At 55.5% G+C, this 18,069-nt stretch overlaps 2 protein-coding genes across 2 annotated transcripts in view; one reads left to right on the top strand and one right to left on the bottom strand.

The window, feature by feature from the left end:
* The window catches only part of LOC119696487, a 1,710,157-nt gene that overhangs the window by 1,376,484 nt on the left and 315,604 nt on the right, over nucleotides 1-18,069 (bottom strand). The window contains 1 exon segment of the mRNA XM_038126215.1: nucleotides 9,579-10,339. Within this exon segment, the coding sequence (XP_037982143.1) occupies nucleotides 9,579-10,339 (761 nt within the window).
* The window catches only part of LOC119696488, a 1,499,846-nt gene that overhangs the window by 1,349,064 nt on the left and 132,713 nt on the right, over nucleotides 1-18,069 (top strand).

Consider the following 18,069-nt stretch of genomic DNA (forward strand, 5'->3'; position numbering starts at 1 on the left):
TGGGCCAAAAGATCTCTTCCCCACAGGGGCTCCACACAGTCTAAAATGAATGGACATATTGAAGCCAACTGTCCGTCTGGCTCCACAATTTTGACGACACTCCTTGATTGTTTGGCCAATTGGACACCCCCTACACCTTGAACTTGCCCTGCAGCGGGTTGCAGTTCCCAATGCGACGGCCATTCCCGAGAAGGAATGATCGTCACATCCGCCCCGGTGTCCACCAGTCCCTGTAAGCATATACGATCCCTGCCATTCTCCAAACTGCATGTTAATCCGGGTTTACTTTGATTAATTAACTGAGCCCAAGCAACAGTAATATGTGTATTTGATGGAGGAAACAAAGAATTTTCCTAATCCCAGGTTATTTCTGGGACCAGGATGGCTTGGGCTACAATCTGACCTTTTGGAAGAAAGGTGGGTGGGTGGACACAGTACCGGCCAAGGGAAAAGTGCTTAAGATCTGATGGTAAAAGTCCTGGAATAATACTGATGTCAAGTAGTGTGAATTCCAAATCCCCAGTGACTACATACTTACACTGAATCCGAGTCCAAGTACCTGGTTGTTGTGGGCACACTATCACAAGATGGAAATCAGAATTCTTAAGATGGAGTGGTTCCGTCAGCTGGAGCCTTAAAGGTGAAAGTTTGGACAAAGTGGTTAACATGGGTTCTAGATTGTCCTCTAAAGATGCAATTGTTGGTAAAGTGTCCACAGTCAAGTCAGGTAAATTGTTAACAGGTCTATTAATTGAGGGGGCAACAGGTGGACTATGTTTGGGAGAAACCTTTCTCTTGCCCTCCCCGCTAGATAAAACTTGACCCACCCCATTTGTGTCCTTGCGCAGGGAGGGGTCGCGCTGATACTTTAGGTTTTTTGATCAGTGCTTTGAAGCTGTTGCTCTCTCTGAAACTGAAGGAACTGCTGGTGCAGCGGGCAAGCTGGAGCCCACTGTCCAGGTTTGCCACAAATGTGGCATGGACGATCCGCTGGTGGAGGCGGTCAAGAAGGCTTTGGAGTGTTCGATATTGCTGGTGTTGAAGCAGGATACGCTTCATGGCCAATCTCGGTGAAGGCAACTCTCCAGGGTGATCTTGGGGTAACCCTGGACTTGAGCTCTTGCGATGTGTTGGCTGTGGAGTCAAGTTCTCCTGGAAGATTGGGCACCTTTCTGGTACACACTTCCAGCATGAGCTGCAGGAGGAGTGGGTGGAGGAGGGTGGGAGGAGGCTCCAACAGAAGCCTGAGAACGGCCGCTTTACACTTAGCATTGGTGTTGGCTGATGCCATCTCAGTCAACAGCTCTTGGCGAGCTTCTTCGCTCTGGACCTGCAGCTCAATTGCCATTCGAAGGCGCTCAACAAAGACTGCAAACAGCTCTGAGTCGAACTGGAAGATCTTAGAATAGGTGAGTTGAGGAATTCCAATGCGTAATGTTAAAAATGCTTTCTCCGCTAATTGCGCACTTTTTTGTAAGGCTTCCCAGGGAACAACCTGCACTTGTTTTTCCCACTTGCCCAGTCTGCCAGGCTGCAGAGGTGGTCAATGAAATGGGCTCCCTGTTCAGATCCACACCAGCTCGGGGATTCTCCCTCAAAGTCTGGATGGTTTCCCAAACCGACCTTTTCCAAGCTGCGTCCCACATTGCATATTTGGTGGGGTTCAGCAAGCATGAGAACAAGCGTTTGAGGTCGGCTGGGGTCACCTCAGACTCCATGAGAGTGGCCCTTGAAATTCCCTGAAAGTATTTGCTGTCCCTACTGAAATCTTTCTGGGCCTTGCAGAGTTCTTTAATAATGTGGTGCGGGAACGGGGCCCACGGGGCTTGAGTCCTCCCGTCTCTCTGCGGATGGTAAGTGGCCGGAGCCACCGATATTGCAGGCAATGACTCCGGGTCCTGGTCCTCCACTGCTCCCCCCCGGAAGCCAGAGCGTGGGACCTGGAAATGGGAGAGGAAGAGGAGGAGCCAAGTGGTTGGGCAGGGAGACTGGATGATACAGTCTCTGCCTGGGGGGCGTAACACGGAGGCAGGGTGATGGATGAAGGAGGTTCTGTGCGAGGAGCTGTGGGAAGAGGGAATGAAGAAGGGACAATGGAAGGGGTGGAGGGAAGGGAGAGGTAAGAATGGAGGAAGAGGTTGTTGATAGTTCGAAAAGGATTGTGGGGAGAAGAAACTGAGGTGGCAAAAAAACCATGCGGTCTCCCCCATTTTGGGCTCCACAGGAGCCATTTTGAAAGGGTTGGGGATCGGGGAGATCAAACTGAACTAGGGGTTTGTTAGGTCGGGTAAATTGGGAAAGGGAAGGGCCTCGAGAAACCTGGCCAGGCTTTCGCGGGCATGGGGAGCAGGAATTTTGAAGAGAACCAGGAAGATGGGAACCCTGATCTGTGCCGTAGTTTGATGTTCTCCTCAAAATCCCACTCTTGGGGGTTGCGGGAGAGGGAAGAGGAGTAAGACGGGGAGAACAATGCAAACTGGGGACTAAACTGTTGGTGGATGGCTGTTTTCTCAGCTCCCCTGATAATTTTAGAACGGTTCGGACTTGGTGAGACCAAAAGGTAAATTTAGAGGGACAAGAATCCCCTGACATACCGAATTCAGCCAATTTGGCTGTAACAGAATCCCAAAAACAAACATTGTACAGTTGGTCAGAGGAAACTTCTGGGAACTGGGAAAACAGCCATACAATCAACTGTTTTAACTCCCTTTTACAAACATGAACACCCCCTCCCACAAGGATTCCCACAATTTGAATGTAAGCTTTCTTCTGGACTGCAGACAGCCGTGCACCCATGGCTCCAGATGTCAACTGTGCAGTCCAATCCACCCACCACCCTTGGAACAACGAAAAGGAAAAGGAGAAACCCACACCGGCCCCTGTCGACAAGGCAAAAAGCTGAGCAGACCTGGCTCTGTGACTAAAAGAAGAGCTCAGGACGCCCTGACTCCCCGGTAATCGAAGGAGTCTAGAGGGAGAAAGACAGGGGGAAAAGGAAGACAGGAGAATGGAGGGAAGAGACCACTTACAGGCTCGACTTGGGCTCTCCTCCCAGAAGAATCTGGCATAGGATGAACACAAATGCAAGGATGGTGGCTTCTGCCGGGGGAAGACTCCTCGGGTGCAGGAGCTGCCTTCCCTGACCCTCTGGGAGCGCCACCCACTAAAACTGGGTCTGCTCCCACCAGAGGTAGCTTGACAACCAAAAGGACTTACGAGGTCACTCCCACGGAGCCTTTGGACAAAGTCCAAAGGGGCCCAAAATCCAAGACCCATGGGGTCCGGCGCTGTTCTTAGGCAGCAGGTTGGGCGCCAAACTGCGGCTGCGTGCGTCCGGTTGTCCAATCTGGGCAGCCCAAACTTGGTCCAGCACGCGAGCTGCAGCAGGGGGGCTCTCTCTCCGCTCTGCGCCTTGCAGAGAGGGCGCCCAAGGCTCAGAGCCTCACCAGGACTTCAGGCTGCAAAGGCAGAAGAGAAGAAGCACACTCCAAGTGTGGGTGCAACCGGGTTTATTGTTGGGAAGACAAACCCAGGGAGTCCCAAGTGTCAAAGACCCTGAGAAAGGGCTGACAACAACTTATAAAGGCAGGTGGAGACCTGGGTGGAGCCAACCCTCCACCCAATAGCAAAACAGGGGGGAGTTAAAAAAGGAAGAACGACACCATTGGAGGACCTGTGAGAAGTAACCTGGGGAGGGGCCGCCCCGGCTCCTGAACCAATCACTCGATGCCCCAGGAAGAAGTTTCTGGATGGAGAGGATGGGTCGCTGAGTGATGGACAGGCTACTGGGGAGGGAACATAGCAAGGGATACACGTGTAACTAGGGTAACTGAGGAGGAGACAGCGAATTGACAGAAGCCGGGCGGGAGGAGACAACCTGAGTGGAACCACAATAACCCAGAGAAAAGGGGGGAAAGTGGGACAATCCAAATTACAACATACACCTTATCAGAATTTACAGAACACAATACAACACTCAGGAAGCCAAGGCCAGCCAGACTTGTCAGTCCTGACAGCTTTTGTCTGGGAACAATCTTTGCCTATTAGGAAATTTGGAGAAGGAATCCCAGTTCTGGCCATGGGCCCCTGGAGGAGCAGGACAGTTCCCTCCCATAGGAAGGAGAGCCCAGAGCCCCAGCGCTTCAGGGGCAGATGAGAAGCAGCCCTCGACATGCAAAGGTCAGCCAGAGCACTCCTGGGCCCCAGGAGGTCCAGACAGACAGACCTGTTCCATGCTCCCTTGGATTTGTGGAGCCCCATGGTGCCCCAATGGTCTCCTTGGTTCCATGAGGCCCTGGAGTGTCACAATGTTCCCCTTGCTTCTGTACTGTCACAGCGGCTCTGTGCTTCCATGAGCCTTGCAATGTCACCATGGCTTCATGGTTCCACAAAGCCCTGATGTGTCACAATGGCCCCTCGGCTCCATGTGCCCTCGCTGTGTCACAATGGCTCCTCCGTGACATGACGGGCTCCCCAGAGTCACCATGGACTCTTGGTTCCTTGGGGCCCCTGAGTGTCACAATGGTCTCCTTGATTCCATGAGGCACCACAGTGTCACAATGGCCCCTTGGTTCCGTGAGGTTCCCCAGTGTCACCGTGGTGTCCCTGGACCTGCATTGTCACAACTGACCCATGGCTCCATGAGGTTCCCCAGTGTCACCGTGGTGGCTATCAGAGGCCAGATGAGATCCATGTCCCCAGAAAACTTGGGATGCTCGCCATGCCCGTATGGGGCCGGGGTGCATCAGGCCTTGGTTTGTGGTGGGCAGAGCCCCGCCCCCGGCCCTGGCCTGGCAGAGCTGTCAATCACACTGCAGGGGCGATGCTAACCCAGCTCTGATTGGCGGAGCTGTCAATCACACTGCAGGGGCGGTGCTAACCCAGCTCTGATTGGCAGAGCTGTCAATCACACTGCAGGGGCGGTGCTAACCATCTCTGATTGGCAGAGCTGTCAATCACACTGCAGGGGCGGTGCTAACCCAGCTCTCATTGGCCAATCAATCCCACCCCATGGGCAGGTTAACCCGGGTCTGATTGGGCAATCTGCCAACCAATCACACACCAGGGTTGGTACCAGCCCTGACTCTGATTGGCCAAGCAGCCAGCAGTCCTGCCTAAGGGGCGGGCCCATAGAGTCCCGGGCGGAGCCGCGCTCAGCCCCTGGCCTGGGCCCTGCCTTGGTTTGGGGTTTGTGGCTCGCCTGCGCTGCACCCGTGGCAGTTACAGCCAAACCTGTGTCTTTCTCTATCTCTTCTGTCTTCCTGTCTCTCTTTCTTCACCTTTAAATCCTTTTTACCTGGAGCACTTTTGGGTAACTTCACATCTTAAGGGTTTAAAGGTTTCCAGGTTAGATGGGCTGTGTTAATGAAGTCAATGCCATGGAAAGTATTTTCTGTTGAAGTGTGTAGCAGCACAGGAGCTGCCACTGTTCCTGGAATGTCCTGCGTTTCCAAGCCCGGAGCCTGCTACTAAAAATGATGCTGACAGGAAGAGGCAGGGATGGGTCTTCATGTGATCTCCAGCAACTGGGTTTATGGAGAGACAGGAGTGGGGTACGGTGCTGAAGAGGGTTCAGGGACGAAGACAACAGTGAGCCGGAGGGCAGAGCCCAATGGATACAGGAGAAAATGGTGCAGAGGCAGGAATAAGGGCAGGGTCAACCAACAGGGCAACAGGGGCGGGGGAATGCACCAAAATGGGGCCAATGGGAGCATGGGGAGAAGAGAACATTCCAGGGGTTAACCGGATATGGGAGATAAAGGCTCAACTCAGGTAATCAAGCCAAGGGGCCACTGGACTGTCATTACCTTACAGAAATCTACAAGTGTTTGCAAAGACCTATGGGAGAGGCATCTTTTTCACCCTCACTCTGGGGTTTGTGGTTTCACTTCATGCTAGCCCTCCATGGCTGGGGGATTGAAACACGAATTGCAGGCCCCTGGGCCTCCATAGAAGTGGATGTTGTATTAAATCCTATTGCTAAAGTTCCTTGATTGTCTATATTTTGCCAGTAAAATCTTGCGTCATTTTGACCTCTTAGCTCAGTTGGTGAGAGCATGGTGCTGGTGTCACCGAGGCTGTGGGTTCAGTCCCTGTGTGGGCCATTCACTCAAGAGCTAGACTTGATGATCCTCGTGGGTCCCTTCCTACCAAGAATATTCTTTGCATCTGTCCATGTTGAGAATACCTGGTTGGTGTTTCTCCTGTGCACCAAACTCAAGTCAAGAACCTTTGGTTACCCCCAGCATTTCAGTGTTCAGGGGTGTTACAGCCCCGCAGGCTCACAATGGCCTCTTGTGTCCATGAGGCCCCACAGTGCCACACTGGCCCCTGGGTTCCATGGCCCCAACAGTGCCACAATGATCCCTTGGTTCCACAACTTCCACAGTGCCACACTGGCTCCTGGGTTCCATGGGCCCAACAGTGCCACAATGATCCCTTGGTTCCACAACTTCCACAGGGTCACACTGGCCCCTGGGTTCCATGGCCCCAACAGTGCCACAATGATCCCTTGGTTCCACAACTTCCACAGGGTCACACTGGCCCCTGGGTTCCATGGGCCCAACAGTGCCACAATGATCCCTTGGTTCCACAACTTCCACAGTGCCACACTGGCCCCTGGGGTCCATGAGGATCTGCAGTGTCACACAGGTTTGTGACATTTGTCCTTGCTGCCCCTCACATCCCCTGCCCCACGAGCAGCCCCGAGCCCCCCGTGAGGGACAGGCCCTGCTGGCCCAGGCTGGGCTCAGGGCTTGGCCTTTCTGCTTCCCCCAGCCAGCCCAGGCCCTGCTCAGCTTTGCAGTTCCCTGCTCAGAGCCTTGGGCTCCCTGCAGTCCTGGCCTCGAGGATCTGCTCCCACCAGTCCCTGGGGAGCCTGTGGCACTCCCTGCCCTCCCTGGGGCCCAGGGGTGCTCCAAGGGCCTTGGAGTTCTGCTGCTGACTCCTTGAGCAGCTTCTTCAGCCTTCTCTCAGTGCCTGAGGCTCCTGGACCCAGCCCCAAATCCACCGTGGGGACCATGAAAATACAGGAAGCCCTCAGGGGCTCTTTGTCTCCCTTCCATTGTCTTCAAGGCTCCAGGGCTTGTGCGGTGATTGGAGTCAGTTTGGAGTTCTGTTCAGGAGGGAGATTTCAAAGTGCACCTCATGATTTTTACCTTTTTAATCACAGGAGTATTTTTTTTAATTTTTCAGTTCAGAGAAAAGGTAACTGAAGCTTTCCCCAAGTGATCTTGATGCTGAATGCCTCCTTAGGAGGTCTGGGCACAGAGAAGAATGAGACCCTTGCAGGCTGACCCTGTTTGGACAACCTGCTCCTCATCCCCAGCCTCACCATGTCTGACATCATCCACCTGGGACTTACATCACAAAATAGAAAAAAAATTAATGTATTTTATTATTTATTTTTAGCATTTTAATGAAATATATTTATTGTATTTATTTCTTATTTGTAAAAATAGTTGTTTCTGTTTTATTACCTAATTTTATATTTATATAAAAAATCTGTACGTATTTAGCAATGTGAAAAATAGGTGTGATTGCTGCTGACAAAATTGAAACAGTAATCAATATTGATACAGTAATACATATTTGGAAATAATAAAACAATTCAAAGGTAAATGCCAAGAAAGGAAGGGGGAGGAGGGGTCCCCCCTTTTCCTGCAGATGTTCAGAGCAGGAAGAAGCAAGAGATAACTATTACTAAATTTATCTGGAAGAGAGGAGAATTGGGTTGGACACCAGGAAAATGTTAATTATATGAGATTTATTGCTTTAACATTGGAACATAATATTGGCTTATATTATACCAGCTTTGGCTCACACTTGGTGTGTGTGTAACCCAAAAGGGGAAATGAAGGACACGAGGAAGAAGAGAGCCCTTCCTCCAAGACGGCCCCCAAAGAGCGTGCGACCCCCTAAAAGGATGGTGGAGCTTGCGTGGTAAAGGTGATGATGAGGGTGGTGACACAGATGTGACACATGGAAAATGGGAGGAGATGGTGATGACACAGCGCATGAAAAGGGGGATTTTGGCTCGGCAGGCTCGTAGGTGAGGTGGCGGGGGTCCAAAAGCCCCGCGCTCCGTACCCCGCGCGGTTATTGTTGTTTTGTTTTGTGTGCTTCTGCGCTATTATCAGAACCAAATTATCCCTAATTTTAACCACATCATATTGTCAATATTTTGAGTGTATTCAATTTTATATATACTAAACTACTTAATGAAAATTGCTGTTACGTTTAATGTTGTTTGGTTTTTTTTGATTGGATAATTGGGCAAATAAACCACCGTGGATGGGAGCCAAAGGAGCCAAGGGCAGCCAATGCTTTTTCCCAGTCCCACTGATCCCAGGCTGTGCCATCCCAGGCTGTGCCATCCCAGTCCATACAATCCCAACCCAGTTGATCCCAGTCTGTGACGTCCTGATCTGTTCGGTCCCATCCCATGTGCTCCCTGCCCATGTTTGATCCCATCTCATGTTTGATCCCAGCCCATGTTTGATCCCATCCCATGTTTGATCCCACTCTGGGTGGTCCTGCACACACTCCCAGGGTGTGGAATTCCAGTTCCCAGGCCCTGAACTTCCTTCCTTTCCTCTCAACAAATTACAGTAACATTTTAATTAAATAAATTATACTTAGAATGAAATAAACTAGAATAAAAATGAAATATAATAATTTCAACTCTTCCTTACAATGCTCCAATAATGATTCAAGCCAAAACAACAACTATTACTGTAACATTACCAATACATGTAAAAAAAAAATTATATAACAAGAAATATGCTTTGAAAGTTTTAACTCCATAACCAATATACTTTGGAAAAAAATATTAAAAAACCAAACATACAATCTAACACACGCTAGCAAAATAATTCATATCACAAATATGCTAAACACAAAACCAAACACCACTATAATTTCTCATACATTTTATCCAAACCACTAAGCTTTACCAACAACCTTGAGTACTCTAAAAAAAAAAAAAATTTCAAAACAGTAACTGTGGGTATGTGGTTTAATTTGGATATTGGTTTTTGGATTGTTTGGGTTGGATGATTTAAAAAATGGGATTTTTATAGGAATTTCATCAGCTGAGAAGGCAGCACTCTGCAAACAGAGCTGACTGAGAATGAACGGGACAGAAATCAGAAACTCTCAAAGTTTTATTTGCTGTCAAACCCATCCCACCCAGCCAGCCCCACACAATCCCCACCCCTGCTCCAAACTGGGATCCCACTGCTCCCAATCCCCTCCCAACCCCATCCCACCCTGGTGGCTGTGGAATGGAGTGAGTTTGGTGTGGGATTGAGGTTTTTTGAGGAGGGAAGAAGCAACTTGAGGTGAGATTGAGCCTTCATGGGTTAAAATTCAGTTGTTTTCAGAGGGATTGAGTGGTTTTGAGGTGACAGATCCATCCCGCTTGGCTTTTGGAGGGCAAAGAGATGGAGAAGAGAAAGAAATTAAGGCCAAACCAAGAGGAGAAGCAGCCAGGTGTGTTCCCAGCATGGATCACAGGGAATGTGGGTCACCAGGGCTGTGCCCAGCGTGGCTCCTCCAGCGGGGGATGGAGCTGGAGCAGCGCACGAAGCTCTTCCCGCACTCGGGGCACTCGCAGGGCTTCCCTTACCGGTGCCTCCGTTGGTGTCGGGTCAAGGTAGAGCTCCTGGAGAAGCTCTTCCCACACTGGGGACACTCGTAGGGCCTCTCCCCAGTGTGGATGTGCTGGTGCCTGATGAGGGTGGAGTTGTCCTTGAATCCCTTCCCGCAGTCGGGGCAGCAGAAGGGCCTCTCCTGTGTGTGACTCTGATAGTGCCGGAGGAGATGGGAGCTGATCCGAAACCTCTTCCTGCATTGATCACACTCGTAGGGCCTCTCCCCAGTGTGGATCGTCTGGTGGACAATCAGGTTGGAATGGTGACTGAAGCTCTTCCCACACTCGCCACACTCGTGGGGCCGTTTCCCAGTGTGGGTCCTCTGGTGCTGGATCAGGTGGGAGCTCTGCCTGAAGCTCTTCCCACACTCCTCACACTCGTGGGGCCTCTCCCCAGTGTGGATGCGCCGATGCATGACAAGAAGGGCGTTTCGCCGGAAGCCCTGCCCGCAGTCGGGGCAGCGGAAGGGCCTCTCCTCTGTGTGCGTGCGCTGGTGCAGGAGGAGACTGGAGCTGGTGGGAAACCTCTTCCTGCACTGATCACACTCATAGGGCCTCTCCCCAGTGTGGCTCCTCTGGTGCTTGATCAGATGGGAGTTCCACCTGAAGCTCTTCCCACAATCCACGCATGTGTGGGGCTTCTCCCCATCATGGAGCTGCTCATGGAGCACCAGCTCCGAGCTCTGGCTCCATCTCCGGCCGCCTTCCCGGCCCAGGCTGGGTCTTTCCCCCTCAGATCGCCGCCATCTGCCTTTGCAGCCCCTCCTCGTGTGGCATCTCCGGGCCTTTTCCTCCCCGTTGCCTTCCTGCGCCGTGGAGCCGCTCCAAACGGCCTCTGCCACGAGCTTCTGCCCCGGGGATTTGTCCTCCCTGCTCTCCAGCCTCAGCTCCTGCTCTGGGGGAGGAAGGACAAGCAGAGGATGGCATTTGCCTCCGGGCCACAGGCAAGGGCAAGGAGATGCCCCAGGGCGTCCCCGGCACAGGGGCTGTGCTGCAGCCGGGGCCCTGCTGGGCTGGGAGATGGAGCAGGACACAGGGGCAAAGGGGCACTGACTTCCTCCTCACCTGCCTGCGTGTCCTGGGACATCTTCCTCTTCCTCACAGCCTCCCAGGGCTTGGCAATGGGAAATCCTGGTTTGCGGAAAATAAGGGATGAGCACATGGAGTTAGAACGTCCCTCTGCCCAAGTCCAGCTCTACAAGTCACCGGCCACCTGGGCTCCAGAAAAACCTCCCAAACACCAAGATTCAGCCCTGCAAAAGCCTCCCAGGAGTTCCCCATCCCTGCTCCCTCCGCTTTGGTGTTCGGGGGTTCCCCCTGTCCCAGATGCTGGGGTCACGCTTGGATTGGGGGTCCCCCTTCTCCTGGGTGCCCGCCCTGCCCAGGCTGCTGGCAGTCCCAGCAATCCCAAAAGCTCCCCCCTCTCCGCTCTCCCCATGCAGGGATGCCGGGGCTTTTTGGGCTCCCTTTTGGGCTCCCTTCTCCCCTCACTCTCTGCTTTGGGCTGCAGGGGCTCCAAGGAGTCCCCCCTGCCCCTCTCCGGGCTCTTGAGGCTCCCGCCAATGGCGCCGCTCCCCCCTCTCTGGGCTCCCCACTTTGGGCTCCTGGCGGACACAGGGCTCTGCTCCTCCAGGCTGCCTCTGCCGGCAGCCGCCACCGGCACCCCCCAATGTCCCCCCAAGGGGCCTTTCCCGCTCAGCCTTGGACTGCTGCATTCTCCAAACATCCCCCAAAAACCCAACCCAGGGATCCCCCCGGGATATCTGGGCCGAGCTCCCCCTCCCCGCTCACCTGCGGGATGGGGGGCGATGATCCCACAGCTGGGGGCTGCGATTTCAGGGAAGGCTGGACCGCGTGGCTCCTTCTGCTTTCTTTGATCCGCCTTTGCCCCTCCTCTTCCTCCCACTCTTCCTCTTCCGTCCCCCCTCCTCCGCCTCCTCTGTCTTATCCCGACCTCCTTCCTCCCTCCCTCCTGTTGCATCCCTTCTCCTTCTCCTCCCCCTCTCCCCCTCCACCTTCTTCCCCTCCCTAAGCCCTCTTCCTCCTCCTCCTCTGCCTTATCCCCACCTCCTTCTCCTCCTTCTTCCCTCCCTTCCCGCCCTCCTCCTCCTCCTCCCCAGCAGCAGCCACACCCTCGCTGCCCCGTTCCCGGAGCCCTCGCAGCCGCGCCAGGAGCGGCGATGGAGCCGGCACAGCTCGGCACGGGCAGCGCGGGGCTCTCGGCTGCTCGCAGCCGCTGCGGGCGGGGGAACCCGGCCCGGCCAAGAGGAGAGGCAAACTGGGAAAACTGGGCGCTGCACATCCAAACTGGGCCAGGCTGGGGACCCTGCCCGGGCACTGCCAGCCCTTGGGGCTCCTCTCGCCACCTCCGGCAGCGGGGAACGCACAGAGGGCTGCGGGACCCCAGCACTGGCAGCACTGCGAGGGACTGGGCTGCACTGGGATCATACTGGGATCATACTGGGAGTGACTGGGACTGCACTGGGTTTGTGCTGAGATCAGACTGGGATCATACTGGGAGTGGCAGGAGCCCATGGGGGCAATGGAGACCATGGTAGGGGGAAATGGGATATACTGGGAGTGACTGGGATTATGCTGAGAGTTACTGGGGGCAGCTGTGAGCAACTGGGATCATGCCAGGAGCAACTGGGAGTGACTGGGAGCAACTGGGAGTGACTGGCTGCATGCTGGGGGTGACTGGAAACAACTGGGCTTATACTGGGATCAACTGGGATCATGCTGGAGGTGACTGGGATCATCCTGGCAGTCAGTGCCACTACACTGAGGCTGACTGGGAGTGCTTGGCAGCAAATGGGATCCTGCTGGAACAAACTGGGACTGACTGGGAACATGCTGCAGGGAACTGGGCTACACTGGGAATGACTGGAAGGACAGTGAGGGTGCAAGAGAGCAACTGGAACCATGTGGAGCACAACTGGCTCATACTGGCAGCGACTGGGAGCACACTGGGCTCACATTTGGATCACACTGGGAGGGACTGGACTGACACTGGGAGGAGCTGAGAGTGACTGGGAACACACCCTGCACATCATCCCCCACACTGGGCCTGACTGGGAGCAACTGGGAGCACGCTGGGAGCAAATGGCATCAGACTGGGACTGACTGGCTTGATCCAGGAAGCAACTGGAACCATGCTGGAGGCAGCTGGGACCATACTGGGAGAGACTGGAAGCAACGGGGATTGTAATGGGACCACCCTGGGAGGGCTGCCATGTGACTGGGATCAAGCTGGAGCTTCCTGGGATCATCCTGGGGTTGAAACCGAGCTACTGGGATCAGCTGAGAGAAACTGGGATGATGCTGCAAGCAAACTGGAGGAACTGGGAAGGACTGGATGCATGCTGGAGGACACTGGGATATTCTGGGCATGACTGGGGATCACACTGGGATCACTGACACCTTACTGGGGCCACTGGCAGTGCCTGGAAATGACTGCAGACATGCTGGGGGCAACTGGGATATACTGGGAGTGTCTGTGACCATCCTGGGGGGACTGGAACCACCCTAGGAACAACTGGGCATGACTGGGGAGAACTGGGACCACCCTGGGGGCAACTGGGAGTGAGTGGGACCATGCTGGGAGGGACTGGGATCATCTGGGGAGTGACTGGGACTATAGCAGGGGCAACTGGGTTCTACTGGGACCATACTGGGAGGGTCTGTAACCACAGTGGAGTGATGGAACCACACTGGGAACAGCTGGGCCCATGCTGGGAGCAACTGGGATCACAGTGGGGGTGACTGGAATCATGCTGGGATTGACTGGGAGTGGTTATGAGCAACTGGAGTTCTGCTGAAAGCAACTGGGAAGAAGTGGGAATCACTGGGAAGAAGCTGCAGCAACTGGGATAAACTGGGAGTCACTGGGATCACACTGGAGGCTACTGGGGTCATGCTGGCATTGACAGGGAGCAACTGGGATCATACTGGGAGTGGCTACAATCAGACTGGGAATACAGTGGTGTGACTGGACCCTGACTGGTTGTTACTGGGAGCGACCAGGCCCATGCTGGGAGCCAACTGGGAGCATCATTAGAGGAACTGGGAGCAACTGGGAGAAAACTGGGGGCAAGTGAACCACGCTGAGATAACTGGGAGTGCCTGGCAATGACTTCAAGAATGTTTAGGGCAACTGGGATGTACTGGGAGTGTCTGAGGCCATACAGGTGGTGACTGGAACAAGACTGGGAGTGACTGGGAATGTGCTGGGGCATCTGGGAACACACTGAGGGCAAGCTGGAGACTGGGGACCTACAGGGAGAGACTGGGATCATACTGGGAGTGCCTAGGACTATGCAAGGGGAGAATTGGGAGAACTGGGAACACACTGGATGAACAGTGGCAGGAACTGGGAGCGTCTGGGACCTTGCTGGGAGCAAATGGCATCATCATGGGGAATGACTGGGAGGGACTGGGCTCATACTGGGTGTGCCGAGGAAACTGGAAGCACACGGGGGGGCCAACTGGGCTCATACTGGAAGCAGCCACTGCTGCCCCTGGGACCCCCCAAAAACACCTTCCGGGGACCCCCCGTGTCCCCCCGAGGGCCATCTGCGGCTCGGCTTTGCAGCCCTGCCAGCTCCAAACATCCCCCCCAAAAAACCCCAAAGCCAGGCACCCCCCGGCAGATTTGGGCCCAGCTCCCCCTGCCCGGGCACCTGCGGCACGGGGGGCGATGCTCCCGGGGCTGCGGCCACTTCAGGCAGCGCCAGAGGCACCAGATTCCTTCTGTCCCCTTCTCCTGCTCTTCCTGCTGCCGCTCGGCCTCTTCCTCCCTCCCTCCTCCTCCTCCCCGAAGGTTCCCGAAGCCCTCGCAGCCCGCGGCGGGAGCGGGGCTGGAGCCGGGACAGGTCGGAAGGCAGAGCGGGGCCGGGGCATGCCCGGAGTGGGATCCCTGGCAGTGACTGGGCTGTACTGGGATCATCCTGGGAGCAGCTCCTGGCTGCCCGAGCTCTACTGGGATCACACTGGCAGTGAGTGGGAGCAGCGCGATGGCTCCAGCGCTGGGGCTGGGGGCGCTCCTGGGGGGCCAGGGGGGAGCGGGACCCCCGGCACCGGGACCCTGAGCTGCCATTGCCGGCACCGGGACCCCCCTGCTCCCCTGATCCTGCACAGGGACCCCCCCGAATCCCCCATTTCCGGGCATCAGGAGCCCCTGCTCCCCTTTTCCCGGCCATCCCATGGCTCCCAGCCTCCAGACTCCCCGTGTGCCTGACCCTGGGACGCCCTGGAATGCCTTGGACCCCCATTGCTGCCTTTCCCAGCCCCCAGCCCCACCTTTCTGCAAAACCAGAGACCCCCTGAACTCCCCCTTCCCAAACACCCCGGGTGTCCCCACCCTGTGTCCCTCCTTTTTTGAGAAACCCTGGACTCCCCTTTCCTGGGCTCGAGGCCCCCCTGGAACTCCCTTCTGCCTCTCCCAGTCCCTGCTCCCCATTTCCGTGAACCTGAGCCCCCCTGCACCCCCATTCCTGAGAGCCGAGACGCCCTTTTCCCCCTTTGCCGGGACTGAGCCCCCCCTGCACCCCCTTATCCGGCACCAACTCAGCCTTTTCCCGGCCCCCGCCTCTCCCAGCCCCCAGCCCCACCCTTTTCCCTGACCTGGGACCCCTGGGCCCTCATTCCTGCCTTTCCCAGCCCCCAGCCCCTCCTTTTTTCCCACTGAGGACTCCTGGCACCCCCTTTCCTGGGCACAGGATTCCCTGGACACCCCATCCCAGCTCTCCCAGTGCCTGCACCCCCTTTCCTTGGCTCTGAGCCCCTGAACCTCCTTCCCAGCTCTGCCAGCCCTTCAGGTCCCCCCTTTCCTTGGCCTGTTGAACCCCCAGGATCCCCAAACTCTCCCTTTCAGCCCCCAGCTCCCCCAAATCTCCGTGTCCCCCCAGTTCTGCACTCCCTGCAGTGCCTGGAAGTGGCGCTGTCGGAGCCCGGCCCAGGGGTCCCCCAGTCCTTGATTGTGGGGGACATGGACGGGACCCCCTGGGAGCGCTGGGGCAGCGAGCGGGGCCGGATGGAGCCGCAGACAGCGGGGATGGTGGGGGGAGCTGAGCTGGGATATTGGGATAGCCAGGGCCGGGATATTGGGATAGCCAGGGCCGGGATATTGGGATGGCCAGGGCTGGGATATCGGGATAGGCAGGGCCGGGATATTGGGATGGCCAGGGCTGGGATATTGGGATAGGCGGGGCTGGGATACTGGGATAGGCAGGGCTGGGATATTGGGATGGCCAGGGCTGGGATATTGGGATGGCCAGGGCTGGGATATTGGGATGGCCAGGGCTAGGATATCGGGATAGGCAGGGCTTGGATATCGGGATGGCCAGGGCTGGGATATCGGGATAGGCAGGGCTGGGATATCGAGATAGCCAGGGCTGGGATATTGGGATAGGCAGGGCTGGGATATTGGGATAGGCAGGGCTGGGATATTGGGATAGGCAGCCCCGGCTCAAGGACAGGAACCGGCCCGTGGCCGACAGTGACCTGGAGACGGGGCCGGTACAACCAGAGCGGAGGGACTGGGGGGAGCTGGGGGCTGGGCTGGGATCTGTGGGAATGGGGGACTCTGAGGGGCTGGGATGGGATCTCTGGGGATGGGGGGATCCGTGGGGCTGGGATGGGAATCCAGAGAGCTCCAAGGGGCTCCCTGGGCTGGGACACGACTCCCTGGGTCCGGTCTCTCCTCGTTCCCAGGTCTCCCCACGCTGCAGGTGGTTTCCAGCTGTGACCTCCTGTCCCATGCAATGTCCATGGATCCCACGGGTACGGCTGCGAGGGCTGGGATTTCATCTCCTTCCATCTGGGACCCGGGAGCTTTGCAGTGTCCGACGGTGCCGCCTGGATCACCCAGAGGTGCTGGGAATCCAAAGGGATCATGGTGGAGCAGATGAAGCATCACCTGGGACACACCTGTGTGGAAGAGCTCCCAAAATCCATCAGCTATGGTCGGGAGGCTCCAGAGCACAAAGGTGGGTGTGGGAGGAGGAGGGGAGTTCTTGTGGGAGTGTGGGACTCAGGAATGGGAGACTTGGGAATGCAGGAATTGCCATGGAATTTCCATGGCCAGATCTCACTCTCATCCCAGTCAGGTGAGAATTCCATGGATAGATCTGCCCCCAAGGCATTGCCACAGGAATTCCGTGGGAAAATGATTTGAATTGATGACCAATGCAATAGCAGCAGTGCAATGAGACATAATCCCTGCTGGGATTCCATGGGACATGGATCCCAATCCTGTGCCCAGGCCGGCTCTGCTGTGCCCGTGGCAGTGCCAGGGGAGTGCCCTGTCCCTGCCCTGAGCCCAGCAGGAGCCTCTCCCAGGATGGTTCCAGTCACCCCCTGTTGCGGGTAAACCAGGACTCCTGAACAACTGACCAAGATGACCAAGCAGGAGCTGTTTCTTGTTTACATTACACACACTTTTCTAGACTCTACAAACTACTGAGATCACACTTCTTGATTGGTGCGGGGGTGTCTTGTCCTTGGGCAGGTCCCGACAGGTCCCTTGGATGGAAGCCCACGGCCGACCTTCCGCCCAAGCCCGGATAGTATCGACGCCTCACCAGTAAATGACGCGCAGGGGGGCTTCTTTGCTTGCCAAGTCCGGAGGAGTTTATTTCAGGAAAGGAATAGAAGGGAGCAGGGGTACAACCCTCCCCGAAGGGCAGCAGAGGCAAAAAAGCCCCGACCTTGGGGGGGGTCCGGGTATATATTCGAGGGGAGTAAAGGCGGAGATTGAGGAGGAGTTAAGGCGGGTTGACAGGGCACGGACCAACGGGAAGGAGGGTAGGGAGTGGTTCAGGGCAGGGGACTAATGGGGGACAGAGGACAACAGAACCTTCTAGAACGAAGGAGTGGGGAGCGGGTGAGTGGCACACTGATTGACAGGTGGGGACTGCCTCATACACACGCCTCCTCCCAAGGCATCCCCGATGCCTCTCTCAGCCCACCTCCCACATCTCCCCCCTTTCTATTAATTAAAAAGACATTTTTGAATGCCTTAGTTATGGTCTTCTTAAAACACATGATGGCTATGGAGACTATCATAAGAATGACAAGCACCCAGATTAGGCTTTTGATGATGGAAGTGGCCCACCCAGGAATACCCCATTGCGCCAGCGCCCGGTCCATAGGGTCATAAATCTTTGTCTCTGTAAGTAAGGTGGATACTTGGTCCTGGATCCTTTTGATATTTTCGTGGATGGAGGTGCTTCTGGAGGTAAGGTTGAAGCAGCAGAGTCCTTCAAAGTCTTCACACCCGTGGCCATGGGCGAGTAGAAGATAGTCAATAGCAGCCCGGTTTTGGAGGGTTGCGTGCCTGGTGGTTTCTTCATCCGCCAAAAGGTCGGACAGGGCGGCTGAAGTAGCTTTGGCCTGCTTACTCAACCAACACCCCAGAT

This window comes from Motacilla alba, unplaced genomic scaffold (genome assembly GCF_015832195.1).
Source record: "Motacilla alba alba isolate MOTALB_02 unplaced genomic scaffold, Motacilla_alba_V1.0_pri HiC_scaffold_31, whole genome shotgun sequence".
NCBI classification, from domain to species: domain Eukaryota; kingdom Metazoa; phylum Chordata; class Aves; order Passeriformes; family Motacillidae; genus Motacilla; species Motacilla alba.